The 25,489-nt window shown below is 40.9% G+C and overlaps 1 protein-coding gene across 2 annotated transcripts in view; it reads right to left on the minus strand.

Moving 5' to 3' along the window:
• The window catches only part of zswim5 (zinc finger, SWIM-type containing 5), a 207,880-nt gene extending 194,479 nt beyond the window's left edge, over positions 1-13,401 (minus strand). The window contains exon 1 of one of the 2 annotated variants that reach the window (XM_080195379.1): positions 12,830-13,401. In XM_080195379.1, the coding sequence (XP_080051505.1) occupies positions 12,830-13,253 (424 nt within the window). In that variant the 5' untranslated portion in view covers positions 13,254-13,401. The remainder of the gene's footprint in view (positions 1-12,829) is intronic. The other variant, XM_080195380.1, reaches the window with a different exon arrangement.
• Between the last annotated feature and the right edge of the window lie 12,088 nt (positions 13,402-25,489).

A 25,489-nucleotide genomic window follows, 5' to 3' on the forward strand; every position in this document is an offset into this window, starting at 1 on the left:
TAGCTAATTTCCACAGCAAAACCCAGAGGCATCGCAATAATTGTGACATTACTATCCCTGTTCAGGTGGAAATCAGCTAACTCAGCACGGAACCGGAATGGAATAAGGTCCTCTATGGTTTACGTACCTCAGTTACTCACTGCTGCATTACTGGAGAAACAAAAAGTGACAAGGTTACATCTTTATATCAAAAGGAAAATGTTTAAGTGAAACTCTAAATAAATTTCTCTCATTTTAGGATGCCCTGTTTGAAATGACACAGACGGTCTTGCGGCTCGGTGGGTAACACCCTACCTCTTAACCAGAAGGTCCAGGTTCAAAACTCACACCAAGTTTACTGGTTATGGAAGCAGCATTCATGATGCAGCCAGAAAGGTTAAGAATCAGTCTGCTAACCCTTCCAACACACCAATGACAAGGAGCGAGAGAGAGATTACAATTCAGCCATTATTGACAACATGCCTTGCCAGCGCATCCACACATGGCAGAAATCTTTCATGTAATAATTCTTTGAGGAGGTCTACATCCTACAACAGAAACAAAAGTGAAGTTGCTTAAAAATAATCCAGAATCATATACAAAAGGTGCCAAAGTCAAAACGCAGTCTGCTGCCAACAAATAGTTTATAGCATCCTTTATTGAATGCAATTGGGCAGTACTGTGATTGAGCTTATCTGATCCAAAGTAATGTAACTTGTTTTAAAAAAACATGGTTTCAGCGGAATGATTATTTATAATTAAATATGGGCAAATTCAACAATTTGCAAAATTACACAGCGGAGTTTGAGAAAAAAATTCAGGTAGCATGGTAGTACCGTGCCAATGCCTTAAATTCCTCATGCAGCAAAGTAGTATCTTACATTCTCTTTCTCACCTAACCCCCGGAATAGACAATTTAATTCTCTCACTGAGTCATGAGCTAAACAGCATTGAAACAAATACTAGGCATCACAAATAATTTTATTCATGTAAAAACTTCAAAGTCTTGAGTAATCCTACAGGAAAAGCATACATTGTTTTTCACTTCTCTGCACAGGGTCATTTAAAGAAACTGCTCACGGGTTTAAAGCAGGATAGGGATATCCAAAACAAAATATAATGGACTCTTAAAAGTAATTCAGTACCCAAATCTCAGGCAAGCCTCAGTATTGGCTCTTAGTGCGCATGAGACACAAGCTAACAGGCAGAACATGACTCAGCATCGCCAGAGTTTTTAAAAAAAGGCAATCAGTATTCTGATTCCTGATCAGTATCCTGCACCAACTACTACAGATCACACAAGCGTTCAGATATCGAGCAGAAGATAGATCAGGACTGCCTGCAATTCTAGCCGTGATAGAGATTGCAATTTTGATCGCTCGCAATCTCTTGATGCAGAAAGGGAGGATATTTTGGAATGGGTCTCAAACCCTACTTGAAATAGATGCTTTCAGGGGAGCATGCATAAGATTAGAGGAAATAAACTAGATTCTGAGATATGGCTGCACACTTTTAAACAAAATCAGGAAAACTTTTTTAAAAACATAACTTCAGCAGCACTCTGTGGATTGGCTGAAACATGGGTATCCCACTGTTAATTGGTCAACAAGTAATTAAGTTTTGCAACCAATGAAGAAAGATTCTGTGATGCAAGGAAGCTCAATACATGGACTTAGCACGTCTGCTATTACAGCCATACGAAAATGCAATCTACTGTAGCTCGTGAAGTTTAAACAAGGCACAATACAGATGACCCTATTCTCCAGGATTAGATTGTTTATAGATATTTAGATAACAATAAAGCTGACTTCTTGTACAATATGCATTCTGCTTCTTTAATTTGTCCAAGGCCAAATCATCCACCTCTAGCTCACTTGACTAGGAACAATACCCTCCACAGGATTTGGGTCAATGCCGAACAAAATCCCACTGAATGCCACGATGAACCTACTCATTGGCCGTTGTCAGGACTCATTAATGGACAGCTACAGACCGAGGATCAAATGCATCCTGTATGCGACAGCTGATCTGCTGTGGATTATTCACATAATTTAATAGCCATACGCAGCATGGGGTACAGCTGTCATGCATGAGAACAAAAATCTGTTTTAGAAAGCCAACGCAAATTAAAATATACATAAAATATTAATATCTATGAACACATCAGCATTAAACATGGCTACAGGGAAGGATGACCAGTCCATTTTTAAGCATTTGCTTTGCAGATTTCTTGCAACGAAAGAAAAGAAATGAGAAACATAATACATAACGATGCCTAGATGAAAATCTTGTCTCTTTTAAAAGAAAGTTTTTTTAAAAAAATAAATTATATTTGTAAGACATCCCACTACCCACCAAACTCGTAACATATGAAACATATGCCGAGCTGGATTGTATGTTTTTAATATGCATTTATCGCAATGCACATGGTATAACAAACTATATTTTTCCAGTCTCTGGCTGCTCTAAAACGTGTTGACCAAAATAAGACCTTTAACTACTCCCGAGCAAGTAATGCATTGGTCAAATGAAAATCAGACAGGTCAACATTTATTCTCCACATAGTGAGGAGGCAATGACCTGGTGGTTTATCGCCAGACTATTAATCCAGAAACTCAGCTAATGTTCTGGGGACTTGGGTTTGAATCCTGCCACTACAGTTGATGGAATTTGAATTCAATAAAAAAAAACCTGGAATCAAGAATCTACTGATGACCATGAAACCATTGTCAATTGTTGTAAAAACCCATCTGGTTCACTAGTGTCCTTTAGGGAAGGCAATTTGTCTTCCTTACCTGGTCTGGCCTACACATGGCTCCACAGCCATAGCTATGTGACTGAGTCCCAAGTGTTCTCCAACGGCAACTTGAAATGGGCAATAAATGCTGGCCAGCCAGCGACACGAATGAATAAAAAAATGTTCAATCCCTGCCCTCCCCCCACACCCAGGCACACACTCATATACATTTAGATTATGCTAGTATATATTTTGGCTTCAGTTCCAATTGTGCTAGTCAAGGAATATCAGGGCCTTTAGAGGAATATCCTCTAAAGTGCATCAGTTTCAATAATAATCCAAAGCACAAAAAGACAGAACAAGTACAAAGATGCTACTGTGGCCCAGAACTTCTGGAAGCCTGGACAAAACAACAGCAGAAGAATGGCAAAATGCTGATTTTGCTAAAGAGCATGGAAATTCGGCTATAGAGATGTCTTGGATCAAATTTTATGTCATATCCAAATTTTCTAGGCTGATTGTTTGAAATCCTCACAGAACCTCTGCTACTCATTGAGATAGCCCCTGCCCATGCAAAAGTCCAAAATTCCTGCCAGTTCTGAATAGCTTAAAATTCAAATTTACAGTTCAAAGTTAAATTTATTATATTTCCTACAGACAGCAGGATTCTTTAGTCTCACTGCAGCACACGGCGATTTGGCAGAGTGCCAAATTCTCTGCCCACGCTCGCAGTGGTTGTGAAGCATAACTGACCGGAAAATCCCAGACTATATCTTTCATCATACCTTTACGGCATCAAAATCAGAGCAAGTTTCAGTAAAAATTGAAAAACTTTCAGAAATTCATTTTCTTCAATACTGTCTAATTTACATCAAAGGTGAAATTTAAGTATAAAGGTGATCTTGAAAAAAGGAAGACAATTTCCTTAGAACTGGTTAATTATGCTGATTTTCACTAGTTTTACACCGGTTCACATATTCTGGTGTAAGATAACATGAACGTCTTTGCCAAAATTTTGGTGTGGGTCTGATGGAAATATTGGCATAATCTAGATACATATTTTGGCTTCAGTTCCAATTGTGCTATTCAAGGAAATTCAGGGTCTGAATATTTACATATCCTCTAAAGTATATCAGTTTTAATAATAATAGATTTGGTGCAACAAGTCAGATTAGCTTCTAAACAGTTAGTTTAACTCTACAAAACCTATCGAATGCAAACTGTTACTTTAATGAAGTCCGATTTTTAGTTTCAATATTCCTTGCACCACTGAAATTCAGATACAAAGAAAAGGGTAAAATTATTAATCAGCAAACAACTTTTAGAGCCAAAAGATTAATTTGAATAGACGAGAGTTTAAATAACGAATAAACAGTTTTGACTATCAATGGTATAGTACACCGTTAGCAAAAGGATTTTCACAGTAACGTCATTGCAGTGTTAATGTAAGCTTATTTGTGACACTAATAAATAAACAAACTGTATCCTCTCATAGAACTTTGTCCACATGATACAGGTAACTGAGGTACTTCACATCATAACAGACAGAAGTTGAAGTGTGCATCTGGGGGACCAGCTGCATGTGTGACAACAGGACTTCAGAATGTTAATGTCAATGTTACCATGATTCATCAAGATTACTCCTAAATTTTTAAGGGGTGGGGGCGTCTTTATCATTACTCTCAATAGATTTATTGCTAACATATATGGTTGACATATAGGAAAACCTGTTTTTCTTCCTCGAACTAGTTATTACTGTGCTCTACAACAGAACATCTTGACTATTTTTAAAAAGTTGTATAATACCTAGTTTAAAATCCTATGCAAGTTTTGTGCTTTAAGTAAGGACCAACACCATTACTTTGGAAATAAAAGATGCCAGGCACCACAAGCTTGGATCCACAGCATTCCCCAGGTACTGTTTTATCATTGAAAAACAAATACCTACACACACACACGGAATTATTCATTGTTTTCAAATGTCAAGACTCAATTATGGCAGCACGCCTCAGCAGAAGTCACATTTTGAGTGAAAGCCAAGAGGACAGAGCTGTCACTTTCCCGTGTGAAAATTCAATTAATTTAATAAGTAAATTAGTGTGAGCAGTTTATCCCTCTTACCTAAATAAAAAGTTGGCACTAGTATGAGCACAGTACTTTGTTTCCATTACTAAAGGTTAAAAAGACACTGTTCACTGGCCAATATTCCATTTCTCAATGACAAATTATTTCTCTGCATACCTGCAAGAACATGAGTTATTATTCCTGCAGCACAAACATCATAAAGTATCGAGACCAAGTTGCCCAGATGTTGATGTCTACTTTGAGATCTGACATTCCAAAACTGATTTTATTAAATAGATTGCGTTCCTTTCAAGGCTGTAACCTAATCAAGGGATTCGGGTAACAGTGCCAAACCACTTAAAATACATCTTCAGCACCACTTGATGGGCAATTACATTTTTTTAAACTTAGCAACAGAAATAGGCCATTCAGCCCCTGCTCTGCCATCAATTAGATCATGGTTGATTTGGACCACAATTCTATTTTCCATAACTCTTGTTACATTAAAGCTAAGAAAAATCTATCAGTCTTCCAAGCTCCAATTAACTCAACATTCACAACCCTTGTGGACACAACAATTGCGTTCCAAATCGCTACCATCTTTTGTGAAGATAAAGTGCGACCCAATTTCGATCCAGAATAATCAAACTCTAATTTTATGACGATTAAATCCCCTTGGTCCTGATTGCCCCACCAGAGGAAATAATTTTTCTATATCTACTCTAATAAATTATTTTAACCACAATTGATAAACCTTTAATCTTTCATACTCGAGGGAATACAAAATATATGAAATATGTTCACATATTTTAACCTTCCAAGTCCATTCACGTCTATAGATCTCTTGAAGCAAATGTTATGTCTATGGTAGTATATTTTTCAAGTGAAAACAAAATGAGCACCACTTTCAAGCTCCCTTTAGAATGGTAAATATCAAAATTACATTAACATTAAACAGTAGATCAGCTAGACTGTGTACAAGATAATTATTTATTATAGGCTATAAAACTTGACCAAGAGAAATTGTATTAGCAGCATTACACTACTTCTTGAAAAATAAAGACACCATTTTGGTACTTCCAGCAGCCCATTATCTAAATGGGCTGCCAATTGTGGTGCTGCGTCATACAGACAAAGAACAGGCCAAGTTTGACCAGCGGTCTGTGCTGAATTAGCTCTTAGCTCTGCCGTGTGTGGGTCCAAAAATTGTCCTCAATGTCCCCGGGTGTGGAAGATATATTGGAAATAGCTGCCAGGGTTCCCAATCCTCATGACTAACCAGTGACCCCTGCTGGGAATGCATGCGTGGACAGACTTGGACTTGGCTGCAATTCCCCACCAACCTGCTGATATTCAACTAGGCTCACATGAACAATGGCACTCACCAATCTTGTTTATAAAGCCTCCCTCAGTGTTGCTTTAATTACATTTTTAAAATGCTATTGTATTACAAAGCATTTTTACTCCAGTATCAGAGTACATGTTACAATGCATACAAAATGTATTTTCCCTTTAAAAAAGGCAAAGCCCTTTTATTTCATCCTAGGGACATTAGGTCAAACGACACTTAATAGGGCAAAACCTATTTATTTACATGTGCAAAACATTTGCCCAATTAAAACATGCTGATACCTTCATGTGAACACTAATGATTCAAAGCAGTGCTGTCTCAAAAATATCAATTTTGTTCTTTCTAATCAGGCTGAACTCTCTCGCTTATTCTATTTATCTAAATAGCATACAGTTTGAATGATGCCACTGGATCCTATCCCATTGTCTGTTCAATCCTACCTCCAGCTGCAAGTTTGATTTGATTTCCCAGTTTTTATTTCTTCTCCTTCCCCCACACTTTGCATTTTTATGCAATTACAACGTAATGCTGCAATGCCCAGACTTGAGTTTAAATGAATGTTTCTGTTCTTCTACAGCCCTCAATCTAAACACAAATGCAGCATTTTATTACCAGCAATGTACTGCAGTTTTATGTTTACTGCATAATTCTTCACCCAAAATATCAAGCTATCACCTCCCTCCAGCCCGTTTTGCACAAATAGTGCATCCTCTCTTGCTGAGACACCAATCATGCACAAAAGTCATCTGTATCTGGACATGAAAATACAGGCACAGCAAATAGATCTTTCTATCAAGAGCTACACTGTTCACTACAGTGAATCATGACCAAGACAGCACAGCTTCTCAAAGATGTTACCTCATTTTACACCACATCAAATTAATCTGCTGGCATCCAATATTTTCACTTGGGTAGATGAAATCTGTTGTATTATGACAGTGAGCATCGGTCATCATTTATAACCACAATATAATCAAAACCTGCTAGCTACCTATTCACTGTGATGATATAATATTAACTTACTTCTATTTTCTACTTTCAAATGTCAGCAGGCCCATGGTGCATTCCAAGCTTTTATCTTGAACAATTGGAGTCATTCAACTAAATCCTGTCTGACATATTGCAGTAGAGTTTCCTCTTTGGGCACATAAGATCTTTCATAACCCAGGGAAATCCAGCAACAATTTGCAATTTTAAAAATCCTTGATAATTTAAGGGTGGTAAATTGATAGTTTTTTTAAAAACTGAAAGTGATCATCATGAAAAATGTTTAAATAATTAAAAATGGTGCTAAGAACAACATACAGAAACTAACTACTGCACAAATGAACTACTAAATAGTTCTTAGTAAATTAATGTTTAATATTGCTGCTAAAGAGGCATGCTAATCGAAACTTCCTGCCTTGTGCTCGTTAGGACAGAAGCAAGAATGCCAAATTTCAAAGAGAACAACAATTTGCACCACAAGAGGAAAGGGATGATGACTGGTTGGCGAGTTAGTTCCAATTGGGCCAGATGTTGCCATGGCAAATGCAATAGAGAGCTATTGTTCATATTTTTGTTTACTCAAAAAAGGTGCAATGTCAGAGAGCAGAACCGTTTACGAATAGAATTGCTTCCAGCACGCACAAGTGAGCTAGATTGTGAGGCTGAGTGAAATGAATTACTCTAACAGTCAGTTTAAGATTATCACTTGGGATCATTCAGCAAGTGCTGCCCAACCACATATGCCAACTGCGAACAGCCAAAGCGACATGCTGTTTGATACGATCACCACAGTGATTAATATCATCTGAGGCTGTGGTCTGTTTTCTGGATGGGGCCAGTTGCACAGTAGTTTAATAAACTATTGCAAAAAATCTTGGAACCTCAATTTGTGTTCAACATAACTATCTTTTTCTGGTTTAGATGCTTTTGGGCAAAGGCCGATTAAAAGTAAACAGCGCAACCTGGCAAAAACTCCAGGCCACTGCATCCAACATATGTCTTGGACATATTCTAGTAATTTGTGTCATTATTATACTTTCCAGATAGAAGACTGGGACAAACACACCGGATGTTTATCGCAAGATAATAAAACTGTAGCAGTCATCTACAGACGTTTAAAAACTGAGATCCTTCCAGAACTTTAATACAAACTCAGACACTCAGAAGCCTTTGCTTTATGTCAGATATAAAGCAAAAAGTGTTTAACTGAAAAATTTGAATTTGAGTAGTAAAAGCTTTGAAGAGCGCACTGGTTACGAGTACTTGATTGCAATTTAATTAAATTTACAGCAATTATTTTACTCAACATTATTGCCTGTGATATGGAAATATTTTATCTAAACTGTTATATACATTATAACATTATACACATCTTCACTAATAAAATATAGGGTGCGACAAAAGGCTCTTATCTTCTATATTTACGAATGTAGTTATAGACTCAAATTGTTAGTATGATTTAAGTTGTCAAAATACTGAACTTAAATTCATTCCATCATTGGTGGCTTGCAGTTCCCCTCTTTTTAAAATCTGTGCTTTACACATTACCTATGACAGTTTTTTTTAAAGAAGGTAACATTTCTACTTTTACATTCCCTATTAAATTATTACTGTCATTAAGTTCCTGTTTAGTGTTCAAAAGGGACTCTTGAAGAAGTAAAATTATTTAGCATCAGAAAATATCTTTTAAACGTTTTTTGTATCCATATGAAGATTTCCAAAATTATCCCTTTCAAATTTACAACCCTCTGACTAATTCCTGTTTTAAGCACAAAGAACCAAAGAACACTGGTTACTTTACAGAATAATGTATATGGATATGAAATCAAACTGAACATTCTGATGCAGAAATGCATCACCTTAACGTTGGTGTATATTTTCAACTGTTTAGTGTTTTAAATTATTCATTACTTGGTAAATTCAAAATTAATCACATTTCTGCATATTCAAGACTTACTGAATTGTTACTGCAATAATTACTTTTCTGGTAGTAAATACTGGAAAAATTACAGAAATGTAAACAGCAAGATACCACTTTTTCTGACAAGGTGTCCCATAAAATATTCCCAAACCAACAAGAAAGAAAAACTTGCACTTATATAGCACTTTCAGTGGCCACCAGATGTCTTCAATTACTTTTGAAATGTAGTCACTGTTATAATGCAAAATAAAAAGATAATCTCTGGAGAATATTATTCTTTCTCACAAACTCATTTTGTGCATGAAAGATTTATGTAACATTCTTATTCAGAGTGGACATCCTGGGCTAGACTTCGGCACAGGCCTAACCATTACCCCAAGGGAAACCTCTATAATAGCACAAGTGTAAACATGCTATATTTTTATCCACAGTACAATTTTTACTTCAAAATCAAAACATACAATACCATCGAAAACATCTTGCATCCAAGCCATTAGGACTGACATATTTACAAATAGAGATTTTGTTTACACAAAATAGATCCTTCAATGGTTCAACAAGTTCGCTCAGTAAGTAGCTATGTCACGCCAATCAAAACACCCAGGTTGAATCTCAAATTTGCACAGTATTAGCTGAAGTCAGTCAGGGCACTCAGAAGTACCACATTCAGTTCCTGTACCTCTGGGTTTGGAAAGGGAAAAATTAGCCAGGGCCACTCCTGATTCCTATACAATGACCGTATTGGCTACGTGTGGACATTGAGGTCTGACTATGACCTCCACCCACCCACTTACAGTCAAATGGCTTGCCAATTCCCACTGTCAGAACTAATATATGGCGACTAAATGAGATACTGGAGAGCAAGCAGTTTCTCAGCAAGCACACAAGTGTAAGATGTAAAAGTTCCCAAGAAAGGAGTGAGAGAAAGAGAGGTGAAAAAGCTTTTCTTATTACTATTTTTTGATGTATAGAAACTATTTGATTTGTCACTTATTAGTGTATAGAGAAAAGTATTGTTTCTTGCACTATACAAAGCATATTGTACATAGGGAAAGAAAGGAGAAGGTGCAGAATGTGTTACAGTCATAGCTAGGATGTAGAGAAAGATCAACTTGATATGAGGTACGTCCATTCAAAAGTCTGATGGCAGCAGGGAAGAAACTAATCTTGAGTTGGTTGGTACATGACCACAGACATTGTTATACATAAAATATATATAAGAAAAATCTAAAGGCATCTGCTAACTCATTAGCTTCTAATATTTTGAATAAATAATTTAGTGGACAATTTAAATTAATTTATGTAGTCAAGACTATCCATGAGATCTGTGCATATATAAGCAATAAGGTTCCTTACAGATTTAGAGGAAAAATAATTTTCAGCCTCCACTATTTACATTAAAAACTTTGAGTAATAAACAAAACGTTATTTTTTCAGTTAAAAAACAAGCAATTATGTCAAATATTATTAATGAAGCCTTCTGGTCTTCTGGATGTGTTTTGAAAGAGATTGCTTGCAAATTGTAATCTAACTTCTAACAGGAGTAAATAAAATTATGTTACCCAGAAGGGATTAAACTGTTTGTTAATACAAATTGGCGAGTTTGCATTAAAACTAAGCAAGTCAGTTTATAATCAAAACGTTAGAAAATAAGTGATCCACGGAGTTTTTGTACCAATGCCATGAACCAAAATGTTTTAATTGAAACTACGAACTGATTCGTTCTTTTAAAAAAGGTGTGTCCTCTCTTTGTATTAACAACAGTAATGATATGCCACCTCCAAACCTGGCTCTACTGCTTGCTTGTATTTCAGAATACATCACTGGCGCACGTAACTATCCACTCAGTTAAAATACAACCAAAACCTCTCACCACAAACTCAAAACACAAAAGTTTAAATGTTCTCATCCCGAACCTCTGGAAAGCGATAAACGCATCCTTCCTTGCTAATGACCTACCCGGTAGTCGTGGTATCCAGCCTTGTATCAGTCTGCTCTGAACAGGCTGGCCAGCCTGGAAACCTCAGGTGGCAAACTTCCAAGTTGCGAAGTCGCCTACCTGGCTTCACGGAAGCACAAGAAACGATTCAATCAACACCACGATAACGACACCAGTAACAAACCCGCGCAACTGGGGCACTCAAATGACAAAACTTGATGACGAAAAAATACAAACAAACACGAACCTTTCCGTCCCTTCCGTCATTTAGTTTCTGCTCTTAGATCCCATAATATATTAATAATTTTAAAAAGTCGGAACATCGCACAAGTGCAAACTTGCAGGGACTCTGCAGTTCCATTCAAGTTATTTCACCCCTTAAGGTTCAAGTGTCACTCGGACCTTTATTTATCACGGCAGTTTAGAGGAAGACAAAAGGTTAGGGAATTAAGAAACGGCTTGCAGAATATATTGTTTTGTAAGAGGTGCAAAGAAGCTTAATGGCGAAGTTCTCACAAACGAAACTGTGCGGCTTAAACGCGGCGAGGCTGTCGTTTTCTAATTACGTTTCTGCTAAAGCGCAGAAAAAGGAGGGGAAAAATTAAGTCAAAACCGCAGTTGGAACAAAAAAAAGTGGAGAGCCTCGGGTGATGTATCAACACGGGATTTACCCATTTGGCTCAGTTCCCTACTGTCTGGGGGAATCAGGTGGGAAAAAAACCAAGGGCAAAAAAAATCGCTTTTGGAAAATGCAAATACTTAACTGAGAAGCGTATCAAAACATTAAAAAAGCTACCAGCTGACCGGTTCACGATCGCAAAACAACAACCAATTGACTGTGAAACAAATGAGAAACAATGGTCAGTCTTATTTTACCATTCTTCCCCTTCAAGCTCCCTTCCCCCTTTCCCTTGGCATCACTACAGAGAGTGTGAGAGAGAGAGATGATCCTTATTATGGAAATTGCCTGGCTCGCTTTCTCTCTCTCCCATTTCCTTTTATTCTGGTTTCGCTTTGCTGCTTACTGCTCATTTCCAGTGGGGTGGGGAAGGGGGGGGGGGGGGCGGCGGCGGTCGTTGTATAAAAGTGGAAATGTTACCTCTACTTCAAACATCAACATACTGTTAAAAGTCGTGACTACCCCAGCCAAAATGTTAATCACTATATTGGTGTTAAATGCTGGATTGGCATTTCCTCCCTCCAGTCAAGAGCATTCCTGACAGGCAACTCGTAGCGTTATCCTTTCTGACAGCTCAATACAATTAAATTTTAAAAAAAATCACTGCAGATTGTGTGCGCATTTTTGTTTGAAATAGCGAGCTGCATTTTGTTTTTTTATTTGGCTTTCTTGAAGCTGTAATCTCAATCAGGCAAAAGAAAAAAAATGTATCCATGACCTTATCTAAATTGTCAGTGTACACCTTTCACTGGGACCACAGCGTCGCTTTTATTTATCTCCCCGCCCTCTTCTAACCCTAAATCAACACCAGCACACCCCCCCCCCCCCGCAAAAACCACTCTTCCCACGATTTAACAAAAACATATCGACAAAGGCTATAAATACATCCTTTTGTGGCATCAAACGGCGGACTGTTTGGTCTTAAATGTTCCTCTTCAACTAAGCCAGAGCCTGCAAAGATCATTCCGACAGCAAAAAAAACAAACTATTCAAATAGCAAAAGTGGGGTATATGTTTTGCAGACAGTTGAACAACATTCCCCGGTGTGGGAAAGAAGGCAATTCAAACGGAAGTGTCACTGGACCGAATCCATTTTTGTGGTGATTGTGTAATTTTTTTTCCCCCCTCATCTTCTGTGTGTTTTTTTTTGGGGGGGGCAGAATCTCACTCACCTACTTGAAGAACATTTTCCACACAACCGCTCTCTAGCAGTTTAATGCCCCTCCTGAACGGGAGGCGATTCTCATCGTCCCCGGGCACGGCTGCGCCTCCTGCCGCGGCAGCGGCGGCGGCGGCGGCTGCTGCCGTCTCCTCGGGGGAGTAGTAGTTAAAGGACGAGTACATGCAGATCTCCCTCTCGTTCCGGGGGAAAGACCAGTAAACAATTCGCCTCTGGACTGGCTCGGGGATGCGGGAGAAACGTTCCTCCACTTGCTGAAAGGGCCACTTCTCCGCCACCATTTTAGCGCTGGCATCCAGGAGAGACTCCGGCTGCTGGGTTCTGCCGGTCGGCGCGGGTTTCTGGGACGCTCTGGAAGCGGGGAAAGGCCTGGAACAGAGACGCTTGGCAGTCGGCTGGGCTCTGTCCTCCGCCATGCTGCTCCACAGTATCGGGGACAGAGAGAGAGGGAGGAGGAAAGTATCCACCAAGCAGCCCGCACCGCTACAATGTTGCTTTTTTTTATTCACACAGCATTCGAAACCTCCACACTCCTCACAGCGCCAGCGCACCCGCCCCCTTCGCTTCCCCATTGGCTACAGCTGACTACTCCACCGCTGCGCCTTGCCATTGGTCCAGCTACCCGTCAATCAACTCAGACGGACGGCCGGCGCTGTCTACCCCCTGTGTGTCTTGAGCTCGCGGCCAGCCCCGCCCCCTCCTCATTCCCTATTGGCTACAGCTGACTGGCCGCTCCGCCTCCCCATTGGTCCCCCTGTCTATCAATTAGCTCGTACTGACGGCCGACCCCGTCTCCGCCTGTGTCTCGCGCTGGCGGCCGGCCCCGCCCCCTTCCTTGTTCCCATTGGCTGCAGCTGACTGGCCGCTCTGCCTTTCCATTGGTCCATCCGTCTGTCAATCTTCACGAACTCACTGCCGACCCCCGTCTCCGCCCTGTGTCTTGCGCTGACGGCCGGCCCCGCCCCCCGCCGTCCTCATTCCCCATTGGCTACAGCTGACTAGCCGGTTGGCCTTGCTATTGGTCTACCCGTCTATCAATCAGATCGGATTGCCTGCCTTCCCCGCCCCACCACCACCCTCGGGATCCGATTGGTCCCCCACGTTGCCAATCACGCCTCTCGCTCACAATTATGGAATGTTGGTGCGCCGGCCCTTCCACTCCATATAAGGAGCGCGTGTCTGAATAGGGAGCCGGCTGTCATATACACACACACGGGGTGGGGAGGGAGGTCATGCTGCACGAAGAGTCGCTGTGGGACACACATGCACTGTGTGTTTCTACTTCCAGCCTAGTCTGGGACTCGTGACAACTCGGGGGAAGCAGGGGAAATCCTGCCTTTTTTTTCCCTGCAGGAAGGAGATCCTGGCGCCTGCTTTTGCTGTGTGACTTCTGGAGGGTTTGCACTCTGCATTAGATCAGCCAGACTTTTACAGTCAGCTTGTGGGTTCAGAAGTCCAGGCTGACACTCCAGTGTGGAGTAATGAGGGAATGCTGCACTGTCGGAGATACTCGTTCACGCCCCCGTCGCCACTGCAATTGAGGACGGAGAATTTGCCGCCCGGACAAATCTCCATTCGCTGCAGCGGGACGGGAAAATCCAGCGTGAACTGGCGTATGATTCCGGTCGAGGTCCCACCTGCCCTCTTACGGGTCTAAACGATCCCACAGACTATTTGAAAGCGATGCAGGGTGTTACCGCAGATGTCCTGACCAATATTTATACCTGAACTATTGGGAGTTTGTTGTGCACAAATTGCTTGTATGGGTTCCTGCAAATTTATTTCATTGGCTATAAAAGGTGATGGGATGTCTTAGGATTGTGGAAGGCAATATATTTATAAATGTGTTCCTTTTCTCAGTTTTTGTTTTGGAGTCTTCACCTTCATTACGCATTCAAACATGCATGAAATTTGTCTTCTCATTTGGGGTTCCTAAATTTCAATCTAGTCAGACTGCCTTTCTTTCTGTACTGTAAGTGAAGCTAAGCGTTTTGAAAACTTGCCAGTTTCTGGTGATGCTGAGAAATTCCCACCACTCAGCATCTACTGGGTGACAGCCTTAGCTCATTGGTGTCACTCTCACCTCTTAAAAAAAAGTTGTGGGAGTTCAGGGACTGAGAACATAATCTAGGCTGACACTTCCGTGCAACCCTGAGGAAGAACGGTGGTATCAGAGATGTTGTCTTTACAACGAAATGTTAAATCGATGCACCATCTTTCCCTAAGGTGGACATAAAACAAAAGCTGGGAAATTCTCCTGCTGGCGCTCAACCAATGCTACTAAATTTTGTTACTTAATTTTTGCCTTTGGAATCTTGCTGTGTCTTATATTTGCCCGCATCACAACAGCATAAATTCCGTTTTATGCCCCTAATTGTCTCCTTTTTGTTATTTATATGCCTGAAGAAGATTTTTGGATCCTTGGACAATTTTCAGAAAGAGAATCTGGTAGCTGTTTTCAGCTCAGTACTGTGTTTTAACTTTATCAGACACCGTCCCAGGAGGAACATTGCATAACATAGACATTGGCTGACAGGTGATGTCGGTAGGTGCAAGCACCTTAGTTGATCAACTCATATTTATTGAATGCCACTCTGTACACGGTCTCCTTGGAATGATGAATGTTTTCGAGAGAACCCTTCTTCAGCCCACAGCCATTAATTTATGAGGTCATGGTTCTTTTGCCTTCACCACCATTGGGGGGCAAAAGTGAAAATATTATGGAATAACTTGAAACTTTTATTAATTTCAAGTCTGGAAGAGAATAATCACACGATTACAATGGCAAGATCACTGAATTACTCTAGTGGCTGTATATTTCCATTTATGTTTATTGAAGCACTCACTTCTTGAGATCAATAACTCCACCAGTCAGTATGTTCATGTGCGCTCACTGCTTTATGAAAAACATTTTTACATTTACAAAACTAAAATGGAAAAAAGATCCTACATAAATTTTAATCATTTTGCAGTTTTAAAATTTTTATAGTATGTGGAGATTGGGAGATTATACTTCAGTTGTACAGGGCACTGGTGAGACCATATCTGGAGTAACGTGTACATTAATGGTCTCCTTATTTAAGGAAAAATGTGAATGCATAGGAAGCAGTTCGGAAACGAGACTAATACCAGGAATGGGTGTTTGTCTAATGAGGAAAGGGTGGGCAGGTTGGGCTTGTATCAATTGAAGTGGATGGGGAGAGGATGTTTCCTCTTGAGGGGGAATCTAGATCTACGGGACAGGATTTTAAAATAAGCTCAATTAAGGCAGGAGATTTTTTTTCTCTGAGGGTTGTGAGTCTCCGGAACACTCTTCCTCAAAAGGCAGTGGAAACAGATTCTTTGAATATTCTTATAGCAGAGCGAAATAGATCCTTGATTAACAGGAGGGTGAAAGGTTATTAAGGTTAGACAGGAATGCGGAATGGAAGTTACAATTAGATCCACCATAATGTTATTAAATGGCGGAATAGGTTTGAGAAGTTTGAGTGGCCTAATTTGTATGTATGTAAGTTTTATTACTAAATATTAGTTGTGGCCATCCTCCTTTCAGAATATCCAGAGCAGAGACACTTTCACTTGGAGTGGGAGATCCTTTTTTTACCAGAATGATGTTAACTCAGTCACTGATGCCCTTCCCAGACTTCTGGAGTTCTTTTGATCATGGTGACTAGCCGTATAGTGTCTCCTCCCTCTGCAACTGTCATGCTGCAGTGGGATTCTGATCATTGAAGCTTTCAGATGGAGGCTCCTCCTACTATCATTGACCCATTTCAGTAACTTAAATAGACCGAGAGTGAGACCCAAGTAAAGAATTGTTTAAAGCTTTAATAGGTGTTAATGAGATTGCAGTGCAGTGTGAAAAATCGCATTCCTTAAGCAATGTCTGAAGGACCTGGAAAGTGAGAACGGCACTTTGCTACCACATTTACATGCTTTGACATTGCACAAGAAGATTGTAACAGTTTGTTGCATTCCCACACCCCTCTTCTGAACGCTCAACACTTGAGTCTGACAAGTAAGAGAGAATAAACGGGATAGAGTGGGACAAAGTAAGGATAAAATCCACCTACCCTCCTCTGGAATGCAGGGCTGCATGAATAAATAAGGTTTTTCTTCAATGTTCCCAAATTGTCCTATAAAACACACCTGCTGCATGCAGAATGGTACAACTATCTGAACTAACTAGAGACCAACATTAATGATATTCTATGAACTGCTGACTGAGAGTATATGCAAAATATCATGTGACAGGGCCAGTTATTTTCCTTTTGGATAGGGAATGAGAAAATCAGCATCAACACTTCAAGCAGGTGACAGAGTGGCACAGTGGTTAACACTGCTGCCTCACAGTGCCAGGGACCTGGGTTCGAGTCCCAGGTTGGGTCACTGTGTGGGGAGTCCGCAAGTTCTCCCTGTGTCTCTGTGGGTTTTCTCCAGGTGGTCCAGTTTCCTCCCACAGTCCGAAAAACGTGCTGGTTAGGTGCATTGGCCATGCTAAATTCTCCCTCAGTGTACCCAAACAGGTGCCAGACTGTGGCAACTAGGGGATTTTCTCAATAACTTTATTGTTTGTGACACCACTAAAAAATAAGCGTAATAAAATATCTTAAAGTGGTTCATCGAGGCAATCTAAAGCAAATTATGACGCAACTCACATACAGAGATAGTAGGGAAGGTGACGAAATGCTTTGTCATAGAGGTAGGTTTTAAAGAGTTTTTTATTGATTCTTGTGATGTGGGTGTCATTGGCATTTATTGCCCCAACCCTAATTGGCCTTGAGCAGGTGGTGGTGAGCTACCTTCTTGAACCACTGCAGTCCATATAGTGTAGGCACAGTAAGTAGTCTTACGACTCTCTTCATCACCTGATGAAGGGGCAGCACTCAGAAAGCTTGTGCTACCATATAAACCTGTTGGACTTTAACCTGGTGTTGTGAGACTTCTTATGATGCATACCCCAGTCCAATGCCGGTATCTCCACATCATATGGTGTAGTTACACTCGCAGTACTGCTGGAAGGAAGCTCTAGGATTTTGATTCAGTGACAGTGAAGGAACACCAATATATTTCCAAGTCAGAATGGTTGGTGACATGGATGGCACTTCCAGGTGATGGTGTTTCATTTATCTGTGCCCGTCCTCCTTCTAGATGGTAGTGGTTTGAAAATTTCTGTTTAAGGAGGCTTGGTGAGTTCCTACAGTGCATCTTGTAGATGGTATACACTGCTGTCACTGTACGTTGATGGTGGAGGGAGTGAATGTTTGTGGATGGGATGCCAATAAAGCAGGCTGCTTTGTCCTGAATGGTGTCCAGATTCTTGAGTGTTGTTGGAGCTGCACTCCTCCAGGCAAGTGAAAAGTATTGCATCACACTCCTGACTTGTGCTTTGTGGATAGTGGACAGATTTTGGCGAGGGTGCTACTGCCACAGGATTCCTAGCCTCTTAGACCTGCTCTTGTAACCATGGTTTTTATATGGCTAGTCCAGTTCAGTAACCAGTCCAATCAAGTATTGCTAAAGGGTGGCCAATACATTGGTGGAAATAGGGTCAAGAGAGCAGGAAGTGGATCTCACAGACAAGATAACATCACCGATCACATGAGGGGAGAAAGAAAAGAAACTGGAGAGGTACAAGTTTACAACTAGAGCAGGGGGACCTGGTGAGAAAAGTTGGTTCAGTGAGCCAGGAAGGAGGCATGTGCCAGACACAGCTGATTGGATGGTCTCAAACTTAATGACAAATCCCTGAGCTATTGGGGTGAGGGTGGTTAAGGTAAAGGAAAGGGGTTTCAGAAGACAGTTTGCAGTACAGTAAAATAATCAAGGGTACCTTTGCATTCGAAGAATGGTGAACAGTTTTGTAGATAAGAGCAAAAATCAATGGTGATTTATGTGGTCCAGGCAGATCTGTTAATGAATGATTTACTTAGCTGTCGACCATATTCTTGCAAGGTTGTAACCCTTGGACTTAAGGGAATGGTGATGACTGACGTATGACAGGGAATAGCCAGCATGCAAGTGTAGTGATTTTAATGGGAATGACTGAAAGAAAAACTTACATTTAGATAGTGCTTCTCATGATCATCTGATGTCACAAAGCATTTTACAACCTACTTCTGAAATGCAGTTGCTGAGGTTGTAGACATCAAAGCTGGAGTGATGGTATGGTTGAGCAGATTGGGAGTTGCAGAAATGTCAGAGTGAACTGACACACAGTAGCAGCACTGCGTATCATCTGCAAGATGCACAGACAACTTTCCAAACCACCAATTCCCACTAAATCCTCCCAAACATTTGCACAGAAAGCTTTCTGTCACTTCTACTATGCTGTTTACCACCAACATCCTGGGGGATATAATTTTTTAAAGTGTTGCCTTCACATAATTTTTTTTTCCTTTTTGAGAATTATGGGGGAAATGATGAAAGGATTGTTTCCTTCCAAGGAATACCAAGCTGATTATCAGCCTGTCAAACTGCATTATGAACACTCCTTCCAGGGCCAACAAGTCCTGGCATTGGACTTGAACCTGGAGCTCCTGGTCTAGAGGTAGGGACACTATCACTGCGCCACAAGACCTCCTTGGGCTAGTATTGGCCAGAAACTTAATAGAACCAGCCATATGCATACTGTGGCGCAAGGGCAGATCAGAGTTGGGAATTCTGCTATGAATAATTTCTATAGTATCCTTTAGGTTCCTATAAGTGCCAATTCAAAAATTGGTGGCACATGTCCTTTGCCAAATTATTCCACTCCATCATATTCCCGTGAAGATCCAGTCACTCCCTGAGTTACAGAAAGGTAAATAGGCCTGCATAATATTCATATACTGCATTCATAACTATGATTAAGTTAAGCTTTAATTTTAACCAGGCCAATATGTATATGGGCCTCCTAGGTATGGGCCTCACTGACTCCTGCTTAGTTTCATGCTTTAGCACCTTTGCTAATCTTCAACATTTTCTTTATGCGAGTTTAGTTTGTGTTTTCTTCATTTTTAGGATATGGGTGTCACTGGAAAGGCCAGCATATATTTCCCATCTTGAGTTCCCTTGAGATTATGTTATTGCGTGACTCCCTTAAACAGCTGCAAGTCCATTTTGTGAAGGTGCTCCCATCGTGCTGTCAGGTAGGGAATTCTAGAATTTTTACCCATTGACAATGAACAAACAATGATATACATTCAAGACTTCAAGGCAGGGTGATATCTGACTTGGAGGGAAACACGGAATTGGCGTTCCCACGTGCCTGCTGCCTCCAATATTTTGATAATAGAGGTCAAGGGTCTGGAAGGTTTTGATTTCATAAATTTGAATTGTTAGAATTTCACTGAGAGAAGTATAAAAAGCTCTGTGCAAGTAGGCCTGCGTTTGTTGTTTTGATTTAGTTGTAGAATACAGCCAGGAAGTGTGCTCCCTCCCCAAACCACATTTTCTTCTCAAACAAAAGAATTAATGATCCCTCATCAAAAGTGCATATGTCCAAACCCTGACCCTCTGTTTTGTCAAATCCCCCTTACAAACATTCAATCATTAGGTGGCTGCTGCACACACCACAGGCCATTTTATTTTCCTTTCAATAAGTCCAAAATGCCTGAGGGATGTTATCTGCAGCCTCTTTGACATAACAAATCATGCTCTTCAGGTAAGACTGGTCAGTGGTAAATGCTGCTTTTGTTCCTGCCAACAACATAGACATCTAATCTCATGCCAAGCACCATTGCAAAGGTTAACATTTTCACACAGCAAAACAATGCCTCCTCAGGCCTGAAGGCAAGGCACGATACCAATAACAGGATTTAAATGCAGGTCCAGGAGTCTCACAGTGAAAGTGATCACCAACCATAGTGAATTTCTGTAATTGTACAACTTCCTAAATCAGTTCTGCTTTCTCCCTGATTGAAGCAACCTGGCAGAAAAAAGCACCAATTTAGACATGAAAACAAAGTTTTGTTTTGCTTGAGTCACACAATGTATTCACTGCAAATGTTCAGTGCATGTGAATAAAGATGCCTTGAGCACATTCCTTCGCAGAATAATTTACATAGCAGAAGAGAAGGAATGATAGTTCTGGCAGATGTCCTTGTGACGGAGTTTTGAAATTTGTGATATTTCATCCTGTGATATTTCATGGTATTGGCATATGTTGCAATATGTCAAAGCTACTATTGTGAGCTTCCCAATACCTCAGTCAGGTAATATATTGAGTTGTACATCAGAGAGCTGTATAAAAACAGGAAGACCACATTATTGGTAAAAGCTAAGATAGCCCAGGTTCAGGGAGGAATAAATAGCTGGCCTATTGATGCAGAGTGATGGTCTGGGACACAGAACGTGTACAACTGCAATTGTGCCACAGAATGGTAAACCCTAACATAATATTATATTATAGTAAACCATAAGCTCATTTGCTGCAGAGCAACAAACTGTTCAACATTAATTAGACTTGCCCTTTCCCGTTTAATCATGGTGAAAGTTTGCACCACACATTGCTGCAAGGTGAAGATATTGCAAAGAGGGAAATTGGACATCTGGTATCTGAGTGAAACAGGGCAAAGAACCCTTGGACATATTATAATAACAGCTCAAGGGTTGAGTGGGAAGTGCAAATGAGTGGATGGATTCAATAAATGATTAGGGCAAAATTGGGGCCAGTCAAGGACAGTAGTGGGAAGTTGTGTGTGGAGTCTGAAGAGATAGGAGAGGTACTAAATGAACATTTTTCGTCAGTATTCACGCAGGAAAAAGTCAATGTAGCCGAGAAGAATACTGAGATACAGGCTTTTGGACTAGACAGGATTGAGGTTCATAAGGAGGAGGTGTTAGCAATTCTAGAAAACATGAAAATAGGTAAGTCCCCTGGGCCGGATGGGATTTATTCCAGGATTCTCTGGGAGGCTTGGGAGGAGATTGCAGAGCCTTTGGCTTTGATCTTTAGGTCATCACTGTCTACAGGTATAGTACCAGGAGACTGGAGGATAGCAAATGTTGTCCCCTTGTTCAAGAAGGGGAGTAGAGACCATCCTGGAAATTATAGACCGATGAGCCTTACTTCTGTGATGGGTAAAGTTTTGGAAAGGATTATAAGAGATAGGATTTATAATCATCAAGAGAGAAATAATTTGATTAGGGATAGTTAACACGGTTTTGTGAAGGGTAGGTCGTGCCTCACAAACCTTATTGAGTTCTTTGAGAAGGTGACCAAAGAGGTGGATGAAGGTAAAGCAGATGATGTGGTGTATATGGATTTCAGTAAAGCGTTTGATAAGGTTCCCCATGGTAAGCTACTGCAGAAAATACGGATGCGTGGGATTGAGGGTGATTTAGCAGTTTGGTTCAGGAATTGGCTGGCTGAAAGAAGACAGAAGGTGGTAGTTGATGGGAAATATTCAACCTGGAGTTCAGTTACAAGTGCTGTACTGCAGGGATCTGTTTTGGGGCCACTGCTGTTTGTCATTTTTATTAATGACCTAGATGAGGGTGTGGAAGGATGGGTTAGTAAATTTACAGATGACACTAAAGTCAGAGGAGTTGTGGACAGTGCGGATGGATGTTGCAGTTTGCAGAGGGACATAGATAAGCTGCAGAGCTGGGCTGAGAGGTGGCAAATGGAGTTTAATGCGGAAAAGTGTGAAGTGATTCACTTTGGAAGGAGTAACAGGATTACAGAGTATTGGGCTAATGGAAAGACTCTTGGTAGTGTGGATGAGCAGAGAGATCTCAGTGTCCATGCGTATAGATCCCTGAAAGTTGGCACCCAGGTTGATAGGGTTGTTAAGAAGGCGTATGGTGTGTTAGCTTTTATTGGTAGAGGGATTGAGTTTCGGAGCCATGAGATCATGTTGCAGCTGTACAAAACTCTGGTGCGGTCTCGCTTGGAGTATTGTATACAATTCTGGTTGCCGCATTATAGGAAAGATGTGGAAGCATTGGAAAGGGTGCAGAGGAGATTTACCAGAATGTTGCCTGGTATGGTGGGAAGGTCTTATGAGGAAAGGCTGAGGGACTTGAGGTTGTTTTCGTTAGAGAGAAGAAGGTTAAGAGGTGATTTAATTGAGGCATACAAGATGATCAGAGGATTAGATAGGGTAGACAGTGAGAGCCTTTTTCCTTGGATGGTGATGGCTAACACAAGGGGGCATAGCTTTAAATTAAGGGGTGATAATTATAGGACAGATGTCAGAGGTAGGTTCTTTACTCAGAGGGTAGTAAGGGCGTGGAATGCCCTGCCTGCAGCAGTTGTGGACTCGCCAACTTTAAGGGCATTCAAATGGTCATTGGATAGACATATGGATAACATTGTAATAGTTTAGGTTAGAGGGTCATTAGATTGGTTCCACTGATCTGTGTAACATCGAGTGACGAAGGGCCTGTACTGCGCTGTGATGTTCTATGTTCTAATAATTAATCAGGTGCAAAATGAAAAACAAAGGGCTGAATTTACAAACAATCGCGGAAGCAGGACTGGAGGCAGATAGGAGCAGCGGGCACTGTGATAGGGCAGATGGGGCAGCGCGGTAGCACAGTGGTTAGCACTGCTGCTTCACTGCTCCAGGGTCCTGTGTTCGATTCCCGGCTTGGATCACTGTCTGTGTGGAGTTTGCACATTCTCTTCGTGTCTGCGTGGGTTTCCTCCAGGTGCTCCGGTTTCCTCCCACAGTCCAAAGATGTGCGAGTTAGGTTGATTGGCCATGCTAAGAAATTGCCCCTTAGTGTCCCAGGATGCATAGGTTAGAGAGATTAGTGGGTAAAATATGGAGGGATATGGGGGTAGGCGCCTGGGTGGGATTGTGTTCGGTGCAGACTCGATGGGCCGAAGGGCCTCTTTCTGCACTGTAGGGTTCTATGATAGGCCTATATACCTGTAAATGGTGTGCAAACAATCAAAGGACCCATTAAAACCACTCTCCACAAACTGAATGCGGGGCTCTCAATGAGGCCAAAACTTGGCCAAGAGATTAAAGTGGCCAGCTGGCAAAAAAGAAGGGTGGCCAATGCTCCATATGAACGAGGAGCAGGAGTAGACCATTTGGTCCTGTCAGCCTACTCCGCCATTTAATAAGATCATAGCTGATCTGATAGTAACTTCAAATCTGCACCTTGTCTACCCTTGACCAGCTATCATCCCCTTGCTTACCATGAATCTATCCACCTCTAAAATTATTCAAAGACTGCTTCCCTTTCAGTAAGAGAGTTCCAAAAACTCTCAACATTCTGAAAGAAAAAAATTTGCCTCATCATTTTAAATGGGCAATCCTTATTTTTAAACCTTGACCCTTAGTTCTAGATTCCCCCACAAGGGAAGACATCCCCTCCACATTCACCATGTCAATACCCCTCAGGACCTTATATGTTTCAATCATGTCTCCCCTTACTCGTCTAAACCCCAGTGGATACAAGCCTAGCCTGACAAACCTTTCCTCATAAGGCAATCCATCCATTCCAGGTATTAGTCTTCTAAACTTTCTCTGAATTGCTTTCAATGCATTTACATCTTTCCTTAAATAAGTAGACCAATACAGTACACCACTTGTGGTAGGGAAACCATTTCCCTCACCTCACCCGCCGTCAGACCACAACTGCTGAATGTCCTGTGGAGAAGCTGGTCCTTGACGCTAATGGTCTGGCAGCTGTTGTCATTTTTAACATTAAAAGTTTTAAACTTACCCTTAGAGGATGTTTTCAACAGGAGGCATTTATTTTATTCATTCATGGGACATGAGCATCACTGGTTGGCCAGCAATTATTACCCAACCCTAGTTGCCCAAGGGCAGTTGGGAGTCAACCATATTGCTGTGGCTGTGGAGTCACACATGGGTCAGATCAGTTAAGGACGGCAGATTTCCTTCTCCAAAGGACATTAATGAACCAGATGGATTTTCCAACAATCAACAATGGTTTTGTGGTCATTAGTAGATTCTTGATTCCAGATATCTTTTATTGAATTAAATTCCACCAGCTGCTATGGCAGGAATTGAATCCAGATCCCCAGAACATTAGCTGAGTTTTTGGATTAATAGTCTAGGGAATAATGTCAATAGGCCATCGCCTCCCCACTACCAGCAGCAACCATCTCTGATAGTGGAGCTAGCAATGTATCATTGCTGGTTGGTTTCCTATTGACTCTTTAGTCTCAGGAGCCTATACACCTTCCATAACTGAATGATGAGCTTGCACCCTGGTGCACTAATTGGCCTGCTAGGCCTTCTGTCTAAGGTCAAGCATAGGATCAAGCTTGACAACAGGTATAATGTCTGCTCTTGTCAGCTTGGGTCTACTACATCTCTTTTATGGGAACCATGAATTGGATTCCATTTGAATTTGAATTGGTTTTTGGAATAAGCAAGGAGGTGGATTAAGGGCTTTGCCCTCTCCACTCTGTACATTGGCTTTGCAACTCTGAGAATGGAATAATTTAAAAAAATCACATTAGGCGCTTAGTGCCTGGTTGGGATCTGGAAATTCATGCAATGTCAAGGCCCTGACCCCGGAACAAAAATTCGGCCCAAAAAGAGAGGGAAAAAAATGAAATAGAAGGAAAATATAAAAAACAAGTTTTAAATGTTATATAGTAAAATGTCCAATAATGATTAAAACTTGAAGGAAGAAGCTCCACACTAATAATTGTCAATTTTTCACTGCCAGGGAAGTT

Source organism: Carcharhinus amblyrhynchos, chromosome 9 (genome assembly GCF_965287045.1).
Source record: "Carcharhinus amblyrhynchos chromosome 9, sCarAmb.v2.hapA, whole genome shotgun sequence".
NCBI classification, from domain to species: domain Eukaryota; kingdom Metazoa; phylum Chordata; class Chondrichthyes; order Carcharhiniformes; family Carcharhinidae; genus Carcharhinus; species Carcharhinus amblyrhynchos.